A 17,904-nucleotide genomic window follows, 5' to 3' on the forward strand; every position below is an offset into this window, starting at 1 on the left:
TTTAACGTTAATATCAACGTGTCTTCACTGATATTTAATGTTAATAGTAACGTGTTTTCACAGATATTTAACATTAATAGTAACGTGTCTTCATTGATATTTAACATTAATAGTAACGTGTCTTCACAGATATTTGACATTAATAGTAACGTGTCTTCATTGATATTTAACGTTAATATCAACGTGTCTTCACAGATATTTAACATTAATAGTAACGTGTCTTCATTGATATTTAACATTAATAGTAACGTGTCTCCACAGATATTTGACATAATAGTAACGTGTCTTCATTGATATTTAACATTAATAGTAACGTGTCTTCATTGATATTTAACGTTAATAGTAACGTGTTTTCACAGATATTTAACATTAATAGTAACGTGTCTTCATTGATATTTAACATTAATATCAACGTGTCTTCACTGATATTTAACGGTAATAGTAACGTGTCTCCACAGATATTTGACATTAATAGTAACGTGTCTTCATTGATATTTAACGTTAATAGTAACGTGTCTTCACAGATATTTAACATTAATAGTAACGTGTCTTCATTGATATTTAACGTTAATATCAACGTGTCTTCACTGATATTTAACGTTAATAGTAACGTGTCTTCACAGATATTTAACATTATCAGTAATGTGTCTTCACAGATATTTAACATTAATAGTAATGTGTCTTCACTGATATTTAACGTTAATATCAACGTGTCTTCACTGATATTTAACGTTAATAGTAACGTGTCTTCACAGATATTTAACGTTATCAGTAATGTGTCTTCACAGATATTTAACATTAATAGTAACGTGTCTTAACTGATATTTAACGTTAATATCAATGTGTCTTCACAGATATTTAATGTTAACAGTAACGTGTCTCCACAGATATTTAACGTTAATATCAACGTGTCTTCACAGATATTTAACGTTACATCTCCATCGGGTCCCCGGTGGACACGTTTGTGCTGTCCTTTTCTTTGCCAGCTGCCACGAACACACCATGCTGCTGCTATTTTAGACACGTCACCCATTGACCTGACAGGCAAGTGGGTGGGGGGGCACCTGTCAGCAGCAGGTGGACCCTCTCGTGGGGGGGGGGTGCTGGATGGACGTCGGCACAGTCGGAGCGTCGGAGTGTACAGGGCTGCAGGTAAGGGGGTGGTCCTGGTGCTCGTTGGCTCCCGTTTACTGGTTTTACTGGGAGCTGACGGCTTCTCTCTGCTGCCAGATGGTGTTTGAGGAGCTGACCTGAGGTTCCTGCCGTCTGTTTTCATCTGGACTCTCCGCAGCTAATCGTGTAACTGGTGTCACTGGAGGCGTTCCACCATGTACGGCCTGTACCTGGAAGCAGTCAACGACTACATCAACGAGTCCTACGGCGAGGACGTGTGGAGGCTGATCGAGAACCGCGCAGAGATCCCCCACCTCAAGTTCGTCCGGCATCAGATGTACAAGTACGTTGGTTTTTGGAGAAACCGGTCCTGTTGTGATGGTAACCATGGTAATCCTGCACAGGTGACCTTCGTCTCCAGATACAGACGAACTGGTGATTTATGTGGGAACAAATCGGCTCAAACAGCTACTAAAATCAAGGAGAAATACACCAGAGTTGCTAACGTGATGCTAATCCAAGGTCGATTTTACGCAAGAATCAAACGTAATTATTTTCTTGATAACTGGACAAACTTAAGGTCACATGACTTTGGTCGCTCCATCAATAACCGGTTTAATGCTCCTCCCACCTGAGTGACGCAGATCAAACGCACCAGACACTCAACTGATGCTAATGCTAAAAGCTAACACACTAAAGAGTCATTTCCCTCTTTGATGTCTGGCTCATGCTGGTTATACTGGGGCAGGAATCAAATCAACTGGCTAACGGTGTGTTACACGTTTAAATGTTTTTCCATTTTAGCAAATTGTCAGATGACCTTTCCAATTAAAACGTTATTTTTTTCACATTATCAGTGATAACTTGATCCTCCGGTTGGCGAAGGCGGCGGGCGAAGTTCTGGGAAAGACCCACGACGAGCTCATGTACGCCTTTGGGGTCTACATGGTCAAAAGGATCGGAAACTACGGATACGAGCGGATCCTGAAGGTGAGCTGTGGCTAACCTACGATACGTCAACAAGGTAAACACAAACGGCGCCCTTCTTCGGCAGGTTCTGGGACGAAACGTTCGCGACTTCATCAACGAGCTGGACAACCTGCACGAGTACTTCCGCTTCTCGTTCCCGAAGGTCCAGCCTCCCAGCTTTTGCGTGGAGGAGGAATGTGAAACTAGCCTGACGCTGCACTACCGCAGCACCCGGAAGGGCTTCACCCAGTTCGTCAAAGGTGAGGAGCAAAACATCGCACGTCCCCGAGGCACAGCCGCGTTAAGGCGATACAACCATCACGAGTGACCCCGAACAAACCAAAGGCAACATTCACTCCTTACGTAGAAACTACGTAGAGGAGCGGGCGCACACGTCATAATAACGTAAATCTGCGCTAACCCCCAGGGCAGCTCTCTCAGGTGGGACGACAGTTCTACAACACCGACATCGAGGTGGAAATCCTGTCCAAAGAGGAGACGGAGAAAATGACGTACGTGGTACGTACCCGGGCTCGGCGCCACTCGAGACGTCTGACCCGGCGACCTGCTTTATCAGGATGAGAACGGTTCCATCAGCCTGAACCAGACGGCAGGCGGAACCTTGTTTACACTCCGGCAGCAAGTGTTTATTGGATGGAGATAAGTGCTTATTGAGATGGGAATTTGGGGGAAGTCGTAATTTACAGCAGAAGGTAGCAGGAGACCTGCCGGGGGACGTGTGGCCTTCCCGACCTTCCCGGTGACGCTCCGTCTGATTGTATCTGCATCACCTGTGTCTGAACTCCCGCAGGTTTATAAGATGAACTTCGACAACGCTGCCTTCAAGCACCGCATGCCTCAGCAGAAGACGGCGCCCAGCTACGAGAAGCTGCCCATGAAGCGCGGCATCTTCTTCGACATGTTCCCGTTCAGCGTCATCTTCCGCCGCGACATGACCATGTACCGCATCGGCGACGGCCTCAAGGAGGTCTTCTCGGACCTCCAGGGCAAGAAGGTCAACGAGGAGTTCACGCTGGTCCGGCCCATGCTGGAGTTCAGCTGGGACAACGTGAGTCTGCTGCTTAGAAACGAAAGTGGTGGCGCGTGGCTGAAACCTTGGCTCTCACCAGATCTACACCCACCTGAACAACGTGTTCGAGCTGCTGTCCAAGGCCGTGGTGGAGAGCAAGCAGAAGGTCAACATCCCCAAACTGAGCAAAGAGGAACCCGAGGAGAAGGAGGAGAGCGAGAAGGCCAAGAGGGAAGAAGAACGAGGTATTTCACTAAACCTGCTTGGTAACAGGCAGAAACCGCTGAGCAGAGCCCGGCTGGAGTGACTGTTGTCTCTGACCATCAGAGCCAAAGGCGGTGGAGGAGATGAAGGGCACGGACCAGGAGTACAGCAGCGCCCTCACCCAGTACAACAGCTCTGCTAACTCCGGAGGGGAGGACATCGAGCTGCTGGCCTTCCAGACCGTCACCGGTCAGAACCAGTAAAGCTAGCCACCCACGAAAGGTGCTCATTTCCGCTCAACTGTCTTCTTCTGCTCTCAGGTAAGTGCAGCGAGACCATCTTTGAGGACATGCGGGAGCCTCCCAAGAAGCCGCTGCACCTGAAGGGACAGATGAAATACGTCCCCCAGTGGGACTCCCTCATCTTTCTGGGGACTCCCATGTAAGGACTAACCGGGTTTAAGGGTCTCCACTCGCAGGTCCTCACTGGTGGGCTTGATTCCTCCAACCCGGACCCGGAACAGAAGACACGAACGAGCTGAAATCTGTCGATGGGAGAAACATCTACACGCCAGAATGTGCTAATACATCTAAAAAGAGACAATTTCCGTCTTCTTCCTGTCCGCAGCATTGAGACGGTGGAGGACATGATAAAGATGGGCGTGTACGTCAACGATCTGAACCTCCACGACTCCAGCAGAGAGCTGATCCTGGCTGGAACGCAGCAGTCGGCCGAGCTGCAGCTCGCCCTGGACCAGGTCAGTTCAACACATCAGAGACGCCAAAGTTCTGAGGACCAGAGCGAGAGCAGACGGCGCGCTAACCGGACCCTCGTCTGATCTGCTAGGAGCAACAAAAATACGCTCAGCTGCAGGAGATCATCAAAAAGCTGGATGAAGAGAAGAAGAGGGGGGATTCTCTGCTGTATGCGATGATCCCCAAAGCTGTGGCGGATCGCCTGAGGAAGGGGATCACTGCCCTGGAGACGTGCCAGGTACCAAACAGCCCTTTAAAAAGCATCAAAGCTCCAGAAAACCTCCTGGAGGCTGGTTTGAGTTCCGCGTTCCTCAGTTCTCTGAGGTCAGAGGTCAGCGGTGAACCAAAGGCCCAAAACAAGACATGTGAAAAGTGTCTCACGTGAAGGTCCACCCCATCGGTTCAACCCTCACGAACTGGTGTTTGAGACGTCACTTCCTTCCTCACACGGCGTCTTTGATCCCCAGGTCTTCCCCGACGTGACCATCCTCTTCAGCGACGTGGTCAAGTTCAACGAGATCTGCATCCACATAACGCCCATGCAGGTGGTGGACATGCTCAACGAGATCTACATCGTCTTCGACACGCTCAGCGAGAAGCACAACGTCTACAAGGTCGGTCTGGTGGGGGAGGGGGAGGGGGGGGGCAGCCTGAACTTCAACCAAACCCCGTTTAATCGCAACTCTGGACTCTGCCCAGGTGGAGACGATTCGCGACGCCTACATGGTCGTGGCGGGGGTCCCCAACAAGACCACCTTTCACGCGCACCACATCTGCGACATGGCCTTGGACATGCTGAGCTCCATCGACCACCTGAAGGACCCCTCCACCGGAGACAACATCCAGATCAGAGTCGGTGAGAGCACCAGGGGACCCTCCTCTAAGAACCCTCCTGCACAGCAACGCAATGACGCGGCGTCGCCTCGAGGGGGCGCTGGTGTCGCTTTTAATCCTGTGGAGCAACAGGGGCTGAAGTTTGGCTCCACTCTGGTTTCAGGAATCCACTCGGGAATGGTGGTGGCCGGCGTGGTGGGTCTGAAGATGCCCCGCTACTGCCTGTTCGGCGACACCGTCAACACAGCGTCACGGATGGAGAGCAATGGAGTGGTGTCTAAACTTACCTAAACATGATAAACACGCAGAGTTCCTGCCAGTGCGGCGCCAGCGTGCGTGTTGAGCTTTAGCGGCCCTCTTCTGTGTGTGCTCCTATGAACAGGGGATGCAGATCCACATCAGTCAGACCACCAAAGACCACCTGGAGCACGAACCCTACATCATCGAGGAGCGGGGGAAGATCTTCGTCAAGGTGGGCCCTTCCCCCGCGCGCTCGCTAGCCAAGGAAAGTTTGGACTGAAAGTTTTAGCTTCTTAGATGAAGCTGAATCAAAGTAATGTGTTCAATGATTCAAATTCACTGGTCTTAATCCGATAAATAATGAAAAGCCCCCTTCAGGAGTGTTTTAAAGTCTTATGGTGGATCTTTTTGACACCACTGGTAAATAACCGTTAGCTTTGTTGCTAATAAGGTGGAGTGAAAGCTCTGGCCATGAAAGCATGTTTATTAATGGTTTATAGATGATTGTAAGCCCTCTGCTCCTGCAGGGTAAAGGCTACATGAAGACCTACTGGCTGAAGGGGAAGAAAGATCTATCTTTTAAGACTCCAGCAGAGTTGCGCTACAGCAGCGATCAGAAAGACTCACAGGACAAGAGCTCCACCGGGTGAGTGCACGCACGGAGGCTCAGCGGACACGAATATCACCATGACGACCATCAAACTCGGCATGACGTGGAAGCGCTCAGTGCGGGTTAAAGTTATCTTTACAGGGGAAAAGACAGGATGTCCAGTTAGAGTTTCTGCCTTTATCAGAGCTGTTCTTCCTGTGTGAATGCACCAGTTCCGGCAGCACCAGCGCCAAGCACATGGCCTCCAACCTCCAGCTCAGCAGCGAGGAGCAGACCGAGGGGAAGCCCAGCTCCGGCGACCTCCCGCTGGACGCCCTGCCGCCACCAGAGGCCGCCAGCGAGCCCCCCGCCGTTTCCACTGAGCCTCAGGAGAAGGAGAAGGTCAAAAAGACTAAAAACAACAGGGGGTCCAAGTCAGAGGCGCCTCAGGGGAACCCGGCACCCGAGTCCTCGCTGTCCGCCGACGGGCTGGAGCACCCGCTTCATCTGCTCAACAACAAGAGGAACAGCTTCAGGCAGCAGTACGCCAAGCTGCCCAGCAACCTGCCCATGCGCAGCGCCTCCTGTGCCGTCCTGTGAGACGGGCGCCGCGGGACAGGCCGCTGACACGTGGCGCTCACGCGTGACGCTGACACGGGTGCGAAGCTGACAACACGGTTAAATCCCAGCTCACAAAACTCCACCTGTTAGACAATCATGGCCGCCATCAGATCCCCTTTTATGGTCCATTGTTAAAGAATTTACCATAATTTCAACACTCTGCGTATTTAGAATTCCAGTTTCTCAACATAACTTCCTCTGAAAAAAGGAAGTCCACCGTCTCTGACACGCATGCACAAAAAGAGGGAACTAACTCCAGACGGCAGCCACGAGCGCCTCGCTAACTTTCTTTACTCCGGTTGCTGAATTGCAGAGGTGCGTTTGCTAGTCTGTAACCATGCTAACACGGAGGAAACGACGCTGGAAGCTTCATGTACATCCGCCAACGCAGACAAGAGCTTGTTTTAATGTTTTCAGTAGCAATATAAATCATGTAGTGTTTTTCTTTTCTTGAGCTCCACAAAATGCCTTCAAATGTTCTACTTCCTGTCGTCAAGCATCTTACTTCCTGTCTGGAAACGATTGTATTTGTTTGACTGTACGATAGCGTTCATTTATATAAAACTGTATGTACAGCCACAACCACCTGAACAGCATCTTTCTAACCACAGGTGAGACACAGAAGTGTCTGATGTCCTGCGGACAGTGAACGAATCAATGATTATTCTGCACGAGCTGAGATCAGGTCCAGGTATCAGTAGATCCACTCAGGTATCAGTAGATCCACGGACCTTCTGCCGTCCACACCACACAGAAACAGCTGCAGTGCAGGTGAAGCAGAGAAACCTGGAAAAACCCGGACAACAATGTGTGACAACATCAGTCACCTGACGTAGGACCAGGAAAGATGGCCGCCTCCATACACGCCTTCACACGCCTGCCACCCCCCATCATCCCTCCACCATCATCTCTCCCCCATCATCCCTCCCCCATCCCTCCACTATGATCATCCATCTTATTAAGCTTTGAGAGGGGGAACAGTTCAGGACGCCGCCTTGACCTTGGTGGGCAGCAGGTCACTGATCCTTCTGAAGAGAACGCACCGGGGTGTGTGTGTGTGTGTGTGTGTGGTGTGTGTGAGAGAGATCTCTTGTGTGTGAAGGATGAGTGATGTAATTGATTGACCTGTGTACAGTACAAAAGTTACACATTAGAGCTCATATTATGATGGCCGTTAAACCACAAACATATACACATACATGCGCGCACATACACACACTCTCTCTCTCACACACACACACACAGAGACACACTCTCTCTGTCTCACACACACACACATACACACACTCTCTCTCTCACACACACACAGACACTCTCTCTCACACGCACACACAGACACTCTCTCTCTCACACACACACAGACACTCTCTCTCTCTCTCTCTCTCTCTCACACACACACACAGACCTGACAACCTCCTGCTTACACTTCCTTGTTAGATGTCATTATATGATAAAGAGGAAGCCATCAGGAAACCACTTAAGCACTACTTCCTGTCTGTTTCCTTGGCAACCAACCTGCTTTTGCAGTTGCACATAGCTTGACGGTACTTTTGTCAGGTTGATCTTTCGCAGAAGGGCCGAGTGGGAGGTAGAAACAAGGTGTGTCCGCGCAGCACTGGACACACTGGTGGGTGTGTGGACACTCCTCGTGGTCCAGCAGGGCGTCGGCTTCACCTTTGACCCCGACATCTGACAACACTTAGGTTTGTGAGGGCTGGCTCCCCCCTCCCAGAGTCGCTGGTTGCCACTGAGACAAACCTGCAGAGGATTGTGAATGAAGGGATTCATGATTGCTCCAGACTGATGACATCGTTTATCAGACTGGTTCTGTGTTTACGCTCCACACACTCAAATTAGGATCTGGACCCAACAGGCAGGTTCAGGGCGGCTCAAACAAAGACACATTCATGGAAGATACTGGCCCGTTTTTATGATCCTGTTTGCTTTGACACTTTGATCCTGGAGTGTGTGGAACTTTTAATCAGGTTTATCAGGGACAAAGTGCAACATGTGACACGTTTAGCACGCTAGCTACTGCGAGTTAGCTCCACAGCTGAGACCTCGTACCATCGTCGGCACACCTTTGCTAGACTCATACACACAAACACAGTCAGACGGAAGAACGCAGCGCTCAGCGGCACTGACGGCAGCGGCATTCCAGCAAAGGTGAACGTGCACAAAACAGGGGGTTAAGCCCCTCCCCTTTCACCGGCTGCATCTCTGGATTACTGCTAAATTCTTTTCACTTGTCAGGACAAGCAGAGGCACAGTGTCAGCAATACAGAAAATGGAGAGAGAGGTGGAGGGAGAGATAGAGAGATAGAGAGAGGGGGGAGTGAGAGAGATAGAGACAGAGATAGAGCAAGAGAGAGAGGCAGAGGGAGAGAGAGAGGCAGAGGGAGAGCAATGCAAACAGTTTGCTGTTTGAATCTCAGAACTAAACACAAGATAGAGACAGCTAAGAGAGGGAGGGACGGAAACACACACACACACACACACACACACACACACACTGAGGGGTGTGTCATAGCACTTTAGTTCCTCAAGGAAGTAAAACTCAGCAGCGTCTTAAGACGGCGGCAGCAGCACCGACGGGACTCTGCAGGAGGGTTCAGTTTTCCGCAGCGATGACGAGGGCGTCGCGTTGAAGTCAGCCGCCGGCGTCGACCTCAGATGGAGCAGAGGAAGAACTAGAACAAGGGAACACAGGTAAGACCTCTGCGTCCGCCTCGCAGGGCTTTTACGCCACCTCTCGGGTTTTCAGTCCCAGGAAACCCCCTCAGAAAAGCCCGAGCGTGGCTGCTCTCCTCTTCCCCATCCTGACCGTGCGGCTGCCACCGTCTCGTTTGTTGTTGCCCCACCCAGCCCCTCGGGGCGAGTGGACTCCCCCTCCGTCACCGGCCCACGTTGGCCGGGGGCAAAGCCCGAAGCGCTGCGCCGGGTCCTCCATTAGGTGCCGCTTGGCCCGAAGTTCTCTCTCTTTCACTTCCCTTTACAGTTGCTGATGGGCAGGGTTGAGCAACGTCGATCGGGGCGGTTGTGCAATACCGCAGGAGAAACTTCGATTGGTGCTTTTGGAGGCTTCAAAGGAAAATCCCCCAAACACCAAAGACGTATTTAAACGCTGAACACGACTGAAGGGGGGTGTGGGATTCCCAGCCAGCAGCCGTGTTGGCAGGTGATTCCTCCGGACCTCCGCGAGTCGCCCTGCAAAGATGAAGAGAAAAACCCTACACAGCAGGAAGTAGCGCTCATCCACGTGCACACAAGTTCACACATGTGGACAAACAGTGGGACTGCGCTCGTCCCAGGAATGCTAAATATTTACCTCTGCAGCCTGCCAGGAAGGATCCACCAATCAGCACGCAGTACCAGACTGACCATGAACGTAGCGTTTCTTCTGGCTCCCGCACCGCTGGAACCCGCCCGACCGCAAACGCTCGTGGAGCAGCTGCAGCTGCTGGGTCCGGCCACCAGGTGGCGCCAGTGGAGGGACGCAGTCCGCCAGAGGTGTCGCGCCGCTCCTGGATCCACCCGTCAGAACCAGCCTCCGTGTCACCGACGGTGAACGTCTGCGGGAACACGCCAGCCTGAATCAGCCATCGCGCTGCTCCGCCCCCTCATCCCCATCGCTGAGGGAAATTAATCTAACGAATGTTCTCCGATTCCCCCCCGGAAGCTTCGGTAATGAAGCGTGCCGTCAGAGACGGGGGTTTCGTGTGCACGATGATTGGTGCACGTGAAACAGGAGCGTGGTCGCAAAGAGCCTCCTCCCTCTGTGCTCTCGACGGCGGCGTTAGCTTCTGCTGCGGCCTTACGTCACCAGTGGAGCTTTGAGACGGTCGTTTCGCAATGTTTGCTCCTCTAAGAGGAAGTTTACATCATTAATCAGCGTGGATGAGAGCCTCACGTCCTCCGAGGAGGCTGTTCTCGCCCACGCCGTTTCCTGTTTAACGCGTCCGAACCAGCGTCAGAACTTCAGGGCTGAGCCACCATCATTTATGCTGCTGATGGAATCTGGAGGCAGCAGGCAGGAACCTGCCTCAGGTATGCAGGGACATGCTTGTCTCCACAGGCCGGAGGAGGAACGCCGCCGCTCAATCCCAGTAAATGCTGGGATTAGGCGGCAAGCTGTGAAAAGCAAAAGTTGTTTTGAGTGTCGGTGGCGAGCAACAGCCGAACACTTGGGTCCGTTATTTCCTCCCGCGGTCGACGTGGCAGAAAAGCTCCAATTAACGTCCATCATTAAGGGTAAAGAGCAGCTCGGAGCGCCGCCGGCCTCCCAGGAGGCTCCTCTGTTTGCATGGTGAAAACCTCAGTGGGAGACTGAGCGGTCTCTGTGGGACACCTTCCCTCCCGGCGTCGCACCACAACAAACGGTGCAAACCAGAACCTGGCGCCACCACCGTCACCCAGGAGGACCAGAGCCGCCCAGAGCTGTGAACGGAGGCCTCCTGCTGGCTTCATCCGTCTCCATGGCAACCCACAGGATTTTCTAGAGTCAGCAATGGAGACTTAAAGTTATATTAAGAACTCAACATATTAATAAAAGCAGTTAGAACAGGAAGCACAAGGAAACTTTCGCCATCTCAGCACACACACACACACACACGCACACACACGCACACACACAGAGTAATTAACCTCCGACCTTTCTCTTTGCACCACTCAGGAAAACATGGACAACTTCAAATCGAAGACGCTGGCCATGACGGCCCAGAAGAAAATCCTCGGCAAAATGGCCAACAAAACCTCGGTCCAGATGTTCATCGACGACACCACCAGCGAGATCCTGGACGAGCTGTATCACATCTCCAAGCACCACACGGGCAACAGGACGGAGGCCCAGAAGGTCATCAAGAACCTGATCAAGATCGCCGTGAAGATCGGCCTTCTGTTCAGGAACAACTGCTTCAGCACGGAGGAGCTGGTGCTGGCCACCGACTTCAAGAAGAAGCTCCGCCAGGGGGCCATGACCTCCACCAGCTTCTACGAGGTACGTTAGCATGCGGCTAGCTGGGGGCTAAAGTCCAGATCTAAGAGATGGAGCCCGACGGTGACGGCGCTCTTCTGGTTGACCTTTGCAGGTGGACTTCACCTTCGACCAGGCGGTGATGGAGGACATCCTGACGAGCTGCAGGGACATGCTGCTCAAGCTGGTCAACACCCACCTGACCCCCAAATCTCACGGCCGGATCAAGCACGTCTTCAACCATTACTCCGACCCGGCGCTGCTGACCGCGCTCTTCGACCCCAACGGCCCGCTGAGGCCCAACCTCGCCAAAATCTGCAAAGGACTCGACAAACTGATGGAGGACGGCACAATATGAGGGAGAACCCCGCGGTCGGACCCTGCAGAGCCGCTGGGCAACTGCTGCTGGACAGGAACTGTGACTGCAGATCAGCCCCCAGGTTTAAACCTTTAGAGAAGCTGTAACATCTCTGATCATGACTTGAACACGAACCATCTGCTGTTTCCAAAGCACCGCGGCGCAACACTGCCACCTGCTGGCCCACGCGAGGCTGCAGCTGGTTCTGGACGCACTTACAGACTAAAGCGGACTTTACCAATCCCGACACACTCTGAACGAACACATTAGCAACCATCAGTTAAAGCACTGACTTCTCTGTCTGACGTTTCAGGTGAACCTAGAACTCCTGTTTGTCTTCTTGGGTTTTAAATTGCAAAGATTTTGGGGAGGTGTGAACAAACCAAGTCAACAATTAAAATCCAATGAATTTCTTTATTGCTTTAGTTTGACGCGTGGTTCCGGGCTGATGATATAAAGTGCTGTTTACAGTGACGTCGTGTAGCTTTGAAACACCTCAGTGCTGAGAAACGTCCCGATTGTTAATCTTTTTTTGCATTCGGGTGACAGATAAATGTCTCAGATCGTCGCACAAATAAATAAAAACGATGGTTTCAGGAACAAATATCCAACCCTACGTCAGTCCTGAGCCACCCCTTTAAGGCCACGCCGCCGCAGCTCCCCTGGACTCATCGAGATGGTTCTTCAGCGGTGGTTCGAAACCCTCCAACGTCGCCGTTTCTTTCTGTAGCTTTTAAATCTTCTGGGTTCTTCTGTGACCTCCTGGAAGAGCATTTTGAGCAGTTAGCTGAGCTCCTTTCCCCCTCATAAATTAATGATTGGTGACGATCTGAAGCATTTACGTGACCAAAGTGACAAATATGGGGAAAAAAAATAAATCTATAAATAGCAGTTTTAAAATAAATATCTAAAAGGTCAAAAGGCCGATGCAGGAAGTGGACAGCAGTAGCTTCTGTGCTGGTGGATCCACTCTGAAAGTGGAGCCAACTCTTTTAGCCTTCTTCAGGTCACATGGTCAGCCGTGCACGAGGGCGCCACAGGCTCGCCCTATTGAAGAGTCACATGACTGAGATTCTTATCCGCTGCTCAACGTTCCAGCCCGTAACATCAGATCTGCTTGGCGTTCCAGCGCGTGCTGGAATTCTCCCTCTGGAATGTCCATCTCATCCCGTCTCCCCTGGAAATGTTCCCGCCCTGATCGGTCAGCAGCCGTCCGTCACAGCTGGAAGATCTCGTCCTCTCGGTCCCTCAGATTCTTGGTCAGTCTGGTGATGGTGAGCGGCACAGCGCCGTGCGCAGCCAGCTGCTGCCCCCTGGTGGACGAACCTGCACTCTGCGACCTGGTGAGGGGCCGCCAGGCCGGCGTCTCCCCGCTGCAGACGTCCTCTACAGCACCAAACCTGAGCAAGAACCAGACGGACCAGCCTCAAACACCCATTTGCATATTTCATAATAACTGAATAGAAAAGTGGTCAGGTTTCTGCGTTAACTCGTGTCACATGACCACACCTTTCATCTCAAATAGGAAAATGTTCCAAGATTCATCCAAGGTAGTTTTCTCTGTCAACTGGACTGGGTTTCTTCTCTTGAAGACGTTTCGCCTTCTATCCAGAAGGCTTCTTCAGTTCTGAAATCGCTGGGGAGAGAGCTTGAAAATATATAGCCCCTGTGGACCGTTAGCATGCTAATGATCTGGGTGGTCACCTGAGAGTCGTTAGCAGGGTCGTTGGTCGGGTCGTTCACCTAGTTTCTGTTGAGGTGTCTCCCCTTTGTCTGCTGGATCACATGGTGGTGAGTCACTGGGTCTCCTGGAATGGTGTGAATGTTTGTTTTGCTGTTGGAAGGAGTGGAGGACTGCATTGTATGTGGGTGATAGGAAGTGCCTCAGGCCACCACCTCTGTTTAAGGATGGTTTCTCCAATTTAACATGGATAGCTTCCTTGACACCCCTCTCAAACCAGCGGTCTTCTCTGGCCAGTATCCTTACTTGGCTGTCCTCGAAGGAGTGCCCACTCTCCTTTAGGTGTAAGTGGACTGCTGAATCCTGACCTGAAGAGGTGGCACGTCTGTGTTGTGCCATTCTTCTGTGGAGAGGTTGTTTGGTTTCCCCAATGTACAGTTCCTTGCATTCCTCCTGGCACTGTACAGCATAAACAACATTACTTTGTTTGGGTCTTGGTGTCTTGTCTTTTGGGTGTACTAACCTCTGTCTGAGAGTGTTGCTGGGTTTGAAATGAACCGGTATGTCGTGTTTCTGGAGGATCCTCCTAAACTTCTCAGAGACTCCGGACAGGTAGGGGATGGAAACGCTGCGACGTTTGTTTCTCTCCTCCTCTCCTTTGCTGAGGTCTCGCCTTTAATCCAGAAGGCTTCTTCAGTTCTGAAATCGCTGGGGAGAGAGCTTGGGGTCCGCTGGGGTTGTGTTTTGCCAGTAGGGTGGTGAATTTTCGGAGTACACCCAACACATCAGGACCAAGGAACGACAGATCCGAAAATTCACCACCCTACTGGCAAAACACAACCCCAGCGGAACCAACCCCTTCTCCAACCATGACACATCCCTGTCTGACTCACAACGGGAGAAATGGGTAAAAAACCTATCAGACAGGGAGCTCACACAAACCGAGGAGGAAGTGCTGTCCAAAGGTTTGAATTTTTCAGTCACCCCTGAAGAGGTACCGACTGTGGAACTCATCACAGCCACTGAGACTGCCATCAGAAACAACAAACTCCCGGAAGCAGAAGCAGAACAGATTAGACTCAAGGTAACAGCCGCTCTTGCTAGTGCAAAACCTCCCACCTCCAATATCACGAATGAGGAAAAAAGAGCCATTGCATCCTTAGCCAAGGACAAGAACATCACCATCTTACCAGCTGACAAAGGTAGGTGCACGGTCAGACTCAATAACACTGACTATGACACCAGAATACTCAGTCTCCTGACAGATACCGCCACATATGAGAAACTCAAGCGAGACCCCACCAGCTCATACAAGAAGAAGGTGGTAGACTTACTACAGAAACTGGAAAAGGATAAAGCCATTGACAGGCCACAATACTACCGTCTATATCCAGGAGAAACCATCCCTTGCATTTATGGATTGCCCAAGATCCACAAACCAGGGACCCCTCTCAGACCCATAGTAAGCAGCATCAATTCTGTAACCTACAACATTTCCAAATACTTGGCCTCCATCTTGTCGCCCATGGTTGGCAACACCCCACACCACATCAAAAACTCCCAAGACTTTGCTCAAACGTCAGTGGACTCACACTACTCCCAGAAGAGACTATGGTATCTTATGATGTCACGTCACTCTTCACGTGCATCCCCACCGCCAGCGCCATAGACACCATCCACAAGCACCTTCTATTGGACAAGAATCTTACAGAAAGAACCACCTTAACACCGGCCCAAATCTGCACCATGCTGGACCTGTGTTTGAACACCACCTATTTCCAGTACAGAGAAGGCTTCTACAGGCAGAAACATGGCTGTGCCATGGGCTCACCAGTATCCCCCATAGTTGCCAACCTATACATGGAGAAGGTGGAATCCCAGGCCCTGACATCCTTCACAGGAACTGCGCCAAGCCACTGGTTCAGGTATGTGGATGACACCTGGGTCAAAATTCAAACACAAGAATTGGAAGCGTTCTCCGATCACCTCAACAAAACAGACGAGCATGTAAAATTCACCCGGGAAGATGTAAAAGGAAACAGTCTGGCCTTTCTGGACTGCGCAGTCAAGATCACTGAGGACAGAAATCTCACCATCGAAGTCTACAGGAAACCTACACATACCGACCAGTACCTCCAGTTTGACTCTCACCACCCACTGGAACACAAGTTGGGAGTGATCAGAACCCTCCAACACCGGGCCAGAGAAATACCCACCACATCCCAAGGCAGAAAGAAGGAACAGGACCACATTAAGACAGCTCTCAAAACATGTGGCTACCCAGACTGGGCCTTCACCAGGACCTCAAGAAAGCGAGACCCCAGCAAAGGAGAGGAGGAGAGAAACAAACGCCGCAGCGTTTCCATCCCCTACCTGTCTGGAGTCTCGGAGAGGTTTAGGAGGATCCTCCAGAAACACGACATACCGGTTCATTTCAAACCCAGCAACACTCTCAGACAGAGGTTAGTACACCCAAAGGACAAGACACCAAGACCCAAACAAAGTAATGTTGTTTATGCTGTACAGTGCCAGGAGGAATGCAAGGAACTGTACATTGGGGAAACCAAACAACCTCTCCACAGAAGAATGGCACAACACAGACGTGCCACCTCTTCGGGTCAGGATTCAGCAGTCCACTTACACCTAAAGGAGAGTGGGCACTCCTTCGAGGACAGCCAAGTAAGGATACTGGCCAGAGAAGACCGCTGGTTTGAAAGGGGGGTTAAGGAAGCTATCCATGTTAAATTGGAAAAACCATCCTTAAACAGAGGTGGTGGCCTGAGGCACTTCCTGTCACCCACATACAATGCAGTCCTCCACTCCTTCCAACAGCAAAACAAACATTCACACCATTCCAGGAGACCAAGTGACTCATCACCATGTGACCCAGCAGACAAAGGGGAGACACCTCAACAGAAACTAGGTGAACGACCCGACCAACAACCCTGCTAACGACTCTCAGGTGACCACCCAGATCATTAGCATGCTAACGGTCCACAGGGGCTATATATTTTCAAGCTCTCTCCCCAGCGATTTCAGAACTGAAGAAGCCTTCTGGATTAAAGGCGAAACGTCTTCAAGAGAAGAAACCCAGTCCAGTTGACAGAGAAAACTACCTTGGATACAATGACCTGGATGACTGAGAATTTACACAGAAAACATTCCAAGATTCAGTATTAACTGCAGAGACAAGGAAGAGACAAACCTCTTCTCGGCGTCTTGACAGCCTCTGACGGCGGCCTGCTTGGACTGATGAATCAGGCCATCCAACCTTTTCAGGAACTCTTTAGGAGACAGATCCTCCGACGTTCCTCCGTCGTCGTTTTGCTTCCCGTCGGAGGAGATCCGACCCGGGTGGACCTGCTCCGCAGCCTGGTCGTCTCCGCTGTCGCCCAGCAGCGACTCCAGGCTGCTGTTAGAGTCCAGCAGCAGGGGGATGGACAAGGACTTCTTCAGGTGGATGGAGTCATTGGTGTACATCCGGTTGGCTCGTTTGATCTGCTCCATCTGTGAGGAAGCAGGGTGGGGTCAGTAAACACCATAAAGTGGCAAAGCTTTACTTTATCTGGGCGTGCACGTGAAAACAGTCTCAATTCACCTTAAATGGCCATTCAACTTGTACTTGAAGCACTATAATCATTGCTCAGAGGTTAATAACTGTCCCTGAATGCTGTCCATCCCTGGACAGAGGGACCATCTATGAACTGACCTAGTAACGGTGACACATGCACTCTTATTCACGTGCAAATGCAGGTTAATAAAGGGCTTCACTGCCCTTTTTGTGGCAGTTACGAATGTGAAACCTGGTTTTGCAGTTTAACCACAGAGCAGGTTAATAGATAAATATTTGAAAAGCTTTTTTAAAGCTCCTTTTGCCTTTAAACTATTGACTTATCCTAATAAAACTTTTAGTGCACATACAGGTAACATGGTGGCCGGGTTCATAATAAAGCCCTCATTACCTTAATACTCAAGGCTGACGGCTTAAAGAACAGAGACAACCGTAAAGATCCACACTTACAGACACCCCGTACTTGAGGGCGAGGCCCTGCAGCGTCTCTCCGGGCTGGACCCGGTGCTCGATGCGTCTCTGGCGAACCGGAGAGATCGGAGACCGAACCAAACTACCGTAGGACTTGGTGCGGCTGCTGCGGAGCAGGCCGTTGCCCCGGTCCGGCAACGTGATCTCCTCCTCGGACATGTCTCGGACCGCTCGCCAAGAGTTGGAGGCGATGATGGAGCTCCGACCCGGTGAAAGAGGGCTCGGTTAACGCCGCAGAGCACCGCTACTTAGCATCCGGATGCTAACGCTGCTCCACTAGCAATAATCTGCGCCCTAGCTAACTAATTGAATTAGCTAATTAGCGATAACATTAATAATCGTTTAACGCAAATGTCAAATGGACTCTTCAACTCAACTCATCATTTCTGGCTCTGCTAAAGCATCTTGCACGAATTTAAATGCCATCGATTTAATCTCCCTTAAGTCTTAAACAGAAACTTTGAAAGTTTGTAAGAAAGTTGCTCATTACGTTCAC

General features: G+C 50.9%; 3 protein-coding genes across 5 annotated transcripts; 2 read left to right on the plus strand and 1 right to left on the minus strand.

The window, feature by feature from the left end:
• Nucleotides 1-1,045: 1,045 nt before the first annotated feature.
• LOC130532866 (soluble guanylate cyclase 88E-like) lies at nt 1,046-6,937 on the plus strand. Of its 3 annotated transcripts, none has more exons than XM_057045774.1 (17): nt 1,046-1,152; nt 1,292-1,456; nt 1,971-2,103; nt 2,168-2,342; nt 2,510-2,601; nt 2,894-3,151; nt 3,213-3,357; nt 3,440-3,565; nt 3,637-3,757; nt 3,944-4,073; nt 4,163-4,309; nt 4,539-4,685; nt 4,771-4,927; nt 5,069-5,178; nt 5,288-5,377; nt 5,673-5,791; nt 5,968-6,937. In XM_057045774.1, exons 2-17 carry the CDS (start codon nt 1,329-1,331, stop codon nt 6,332-6,334), a joined length of 2,445 nt encoding a protein of 814 aa, XP_056901754.1. In that variant the 5' UTR covers nt 1,046-1,152; nt 1,292-1,328; the 3' UTR covers nt 6,335-6,937. The 3 variants fall into 3 exon arrangements, with proteins under 3 accessions (XP_056901754.1, XP_056901753.1, XP_056901755.1); XM_057045773.1 differs by having other exon boundaries at nt 1,069-1,152; nt 1,231-1,456; XM_057045775.1 differs by lacking the exons at nt 1,046-1,152; nt 1,292-1,456 and adding an exon at nt 1,862-1,883.
• Nucleotides 6,938-8,753: 1,816 nt separating this feature from the next.
• Nucleotides 8,754-12,098, plus strand: tnfaip8l2b (tumor necrosis factor, alpha-induced protein 8-like 2b). Its single transcript, XM_057044543.1, has 3 exons — nt 8,754-9,064; nt 11,028-11,351; nt 11,443-12,098. The coding sequence occupies exons 2-3, from the start codon at nt 11,034-11,036 to the stop codon at nt 11,683-11,685; spliced, it is 561 nt and encodes a 186-aa protein (XP_056900523.1). The 5' UTR covers nt 8,754-9,064; nt 11,028-11,033; the 3' UTR covers nt 11,686-12,098.
• Nucleotides 12,086-17,901, minus strand: lysmd1 (LysM, putative peptidoglycan-binding, domain containing 1). The gene is made up of 3 exons (XM_057044541.1): nt 17,388-17,901; nt 16,572-16,873; nt 12,086-13,085 (listed from the first exon to the last, which is right to left on the minus strand). The coding sequence occupies exons 1-3, from the start codon at nt 17,565-17,567 to the stop codon at nt 12,902-12,904; spliced, it is 666 nt and encodes a 221-aa protein (XP_056900521.1). The 5' UTR covers nt 17,568-17,901; the 3' UTR covers nt 12,086-12,901.
• Between the last annotated feature and the right edge of the window lie 3 nt (nt 17,902-17,904).

Source organism: Takifugu flavidus, chromosome 10 (genome assembly GCF_003711565.1).
Source record: "Takifugu flavidus isolate HTHZ2018 chromosome 10, ASM371156v2, whole genome shotgun sequence".
NCBI lineage: Eukaryota > Metazoa > Chordata > Actinopteri > Tetraodontiformes > Tetraodontidae > Takifugu > Takifugu flavidus.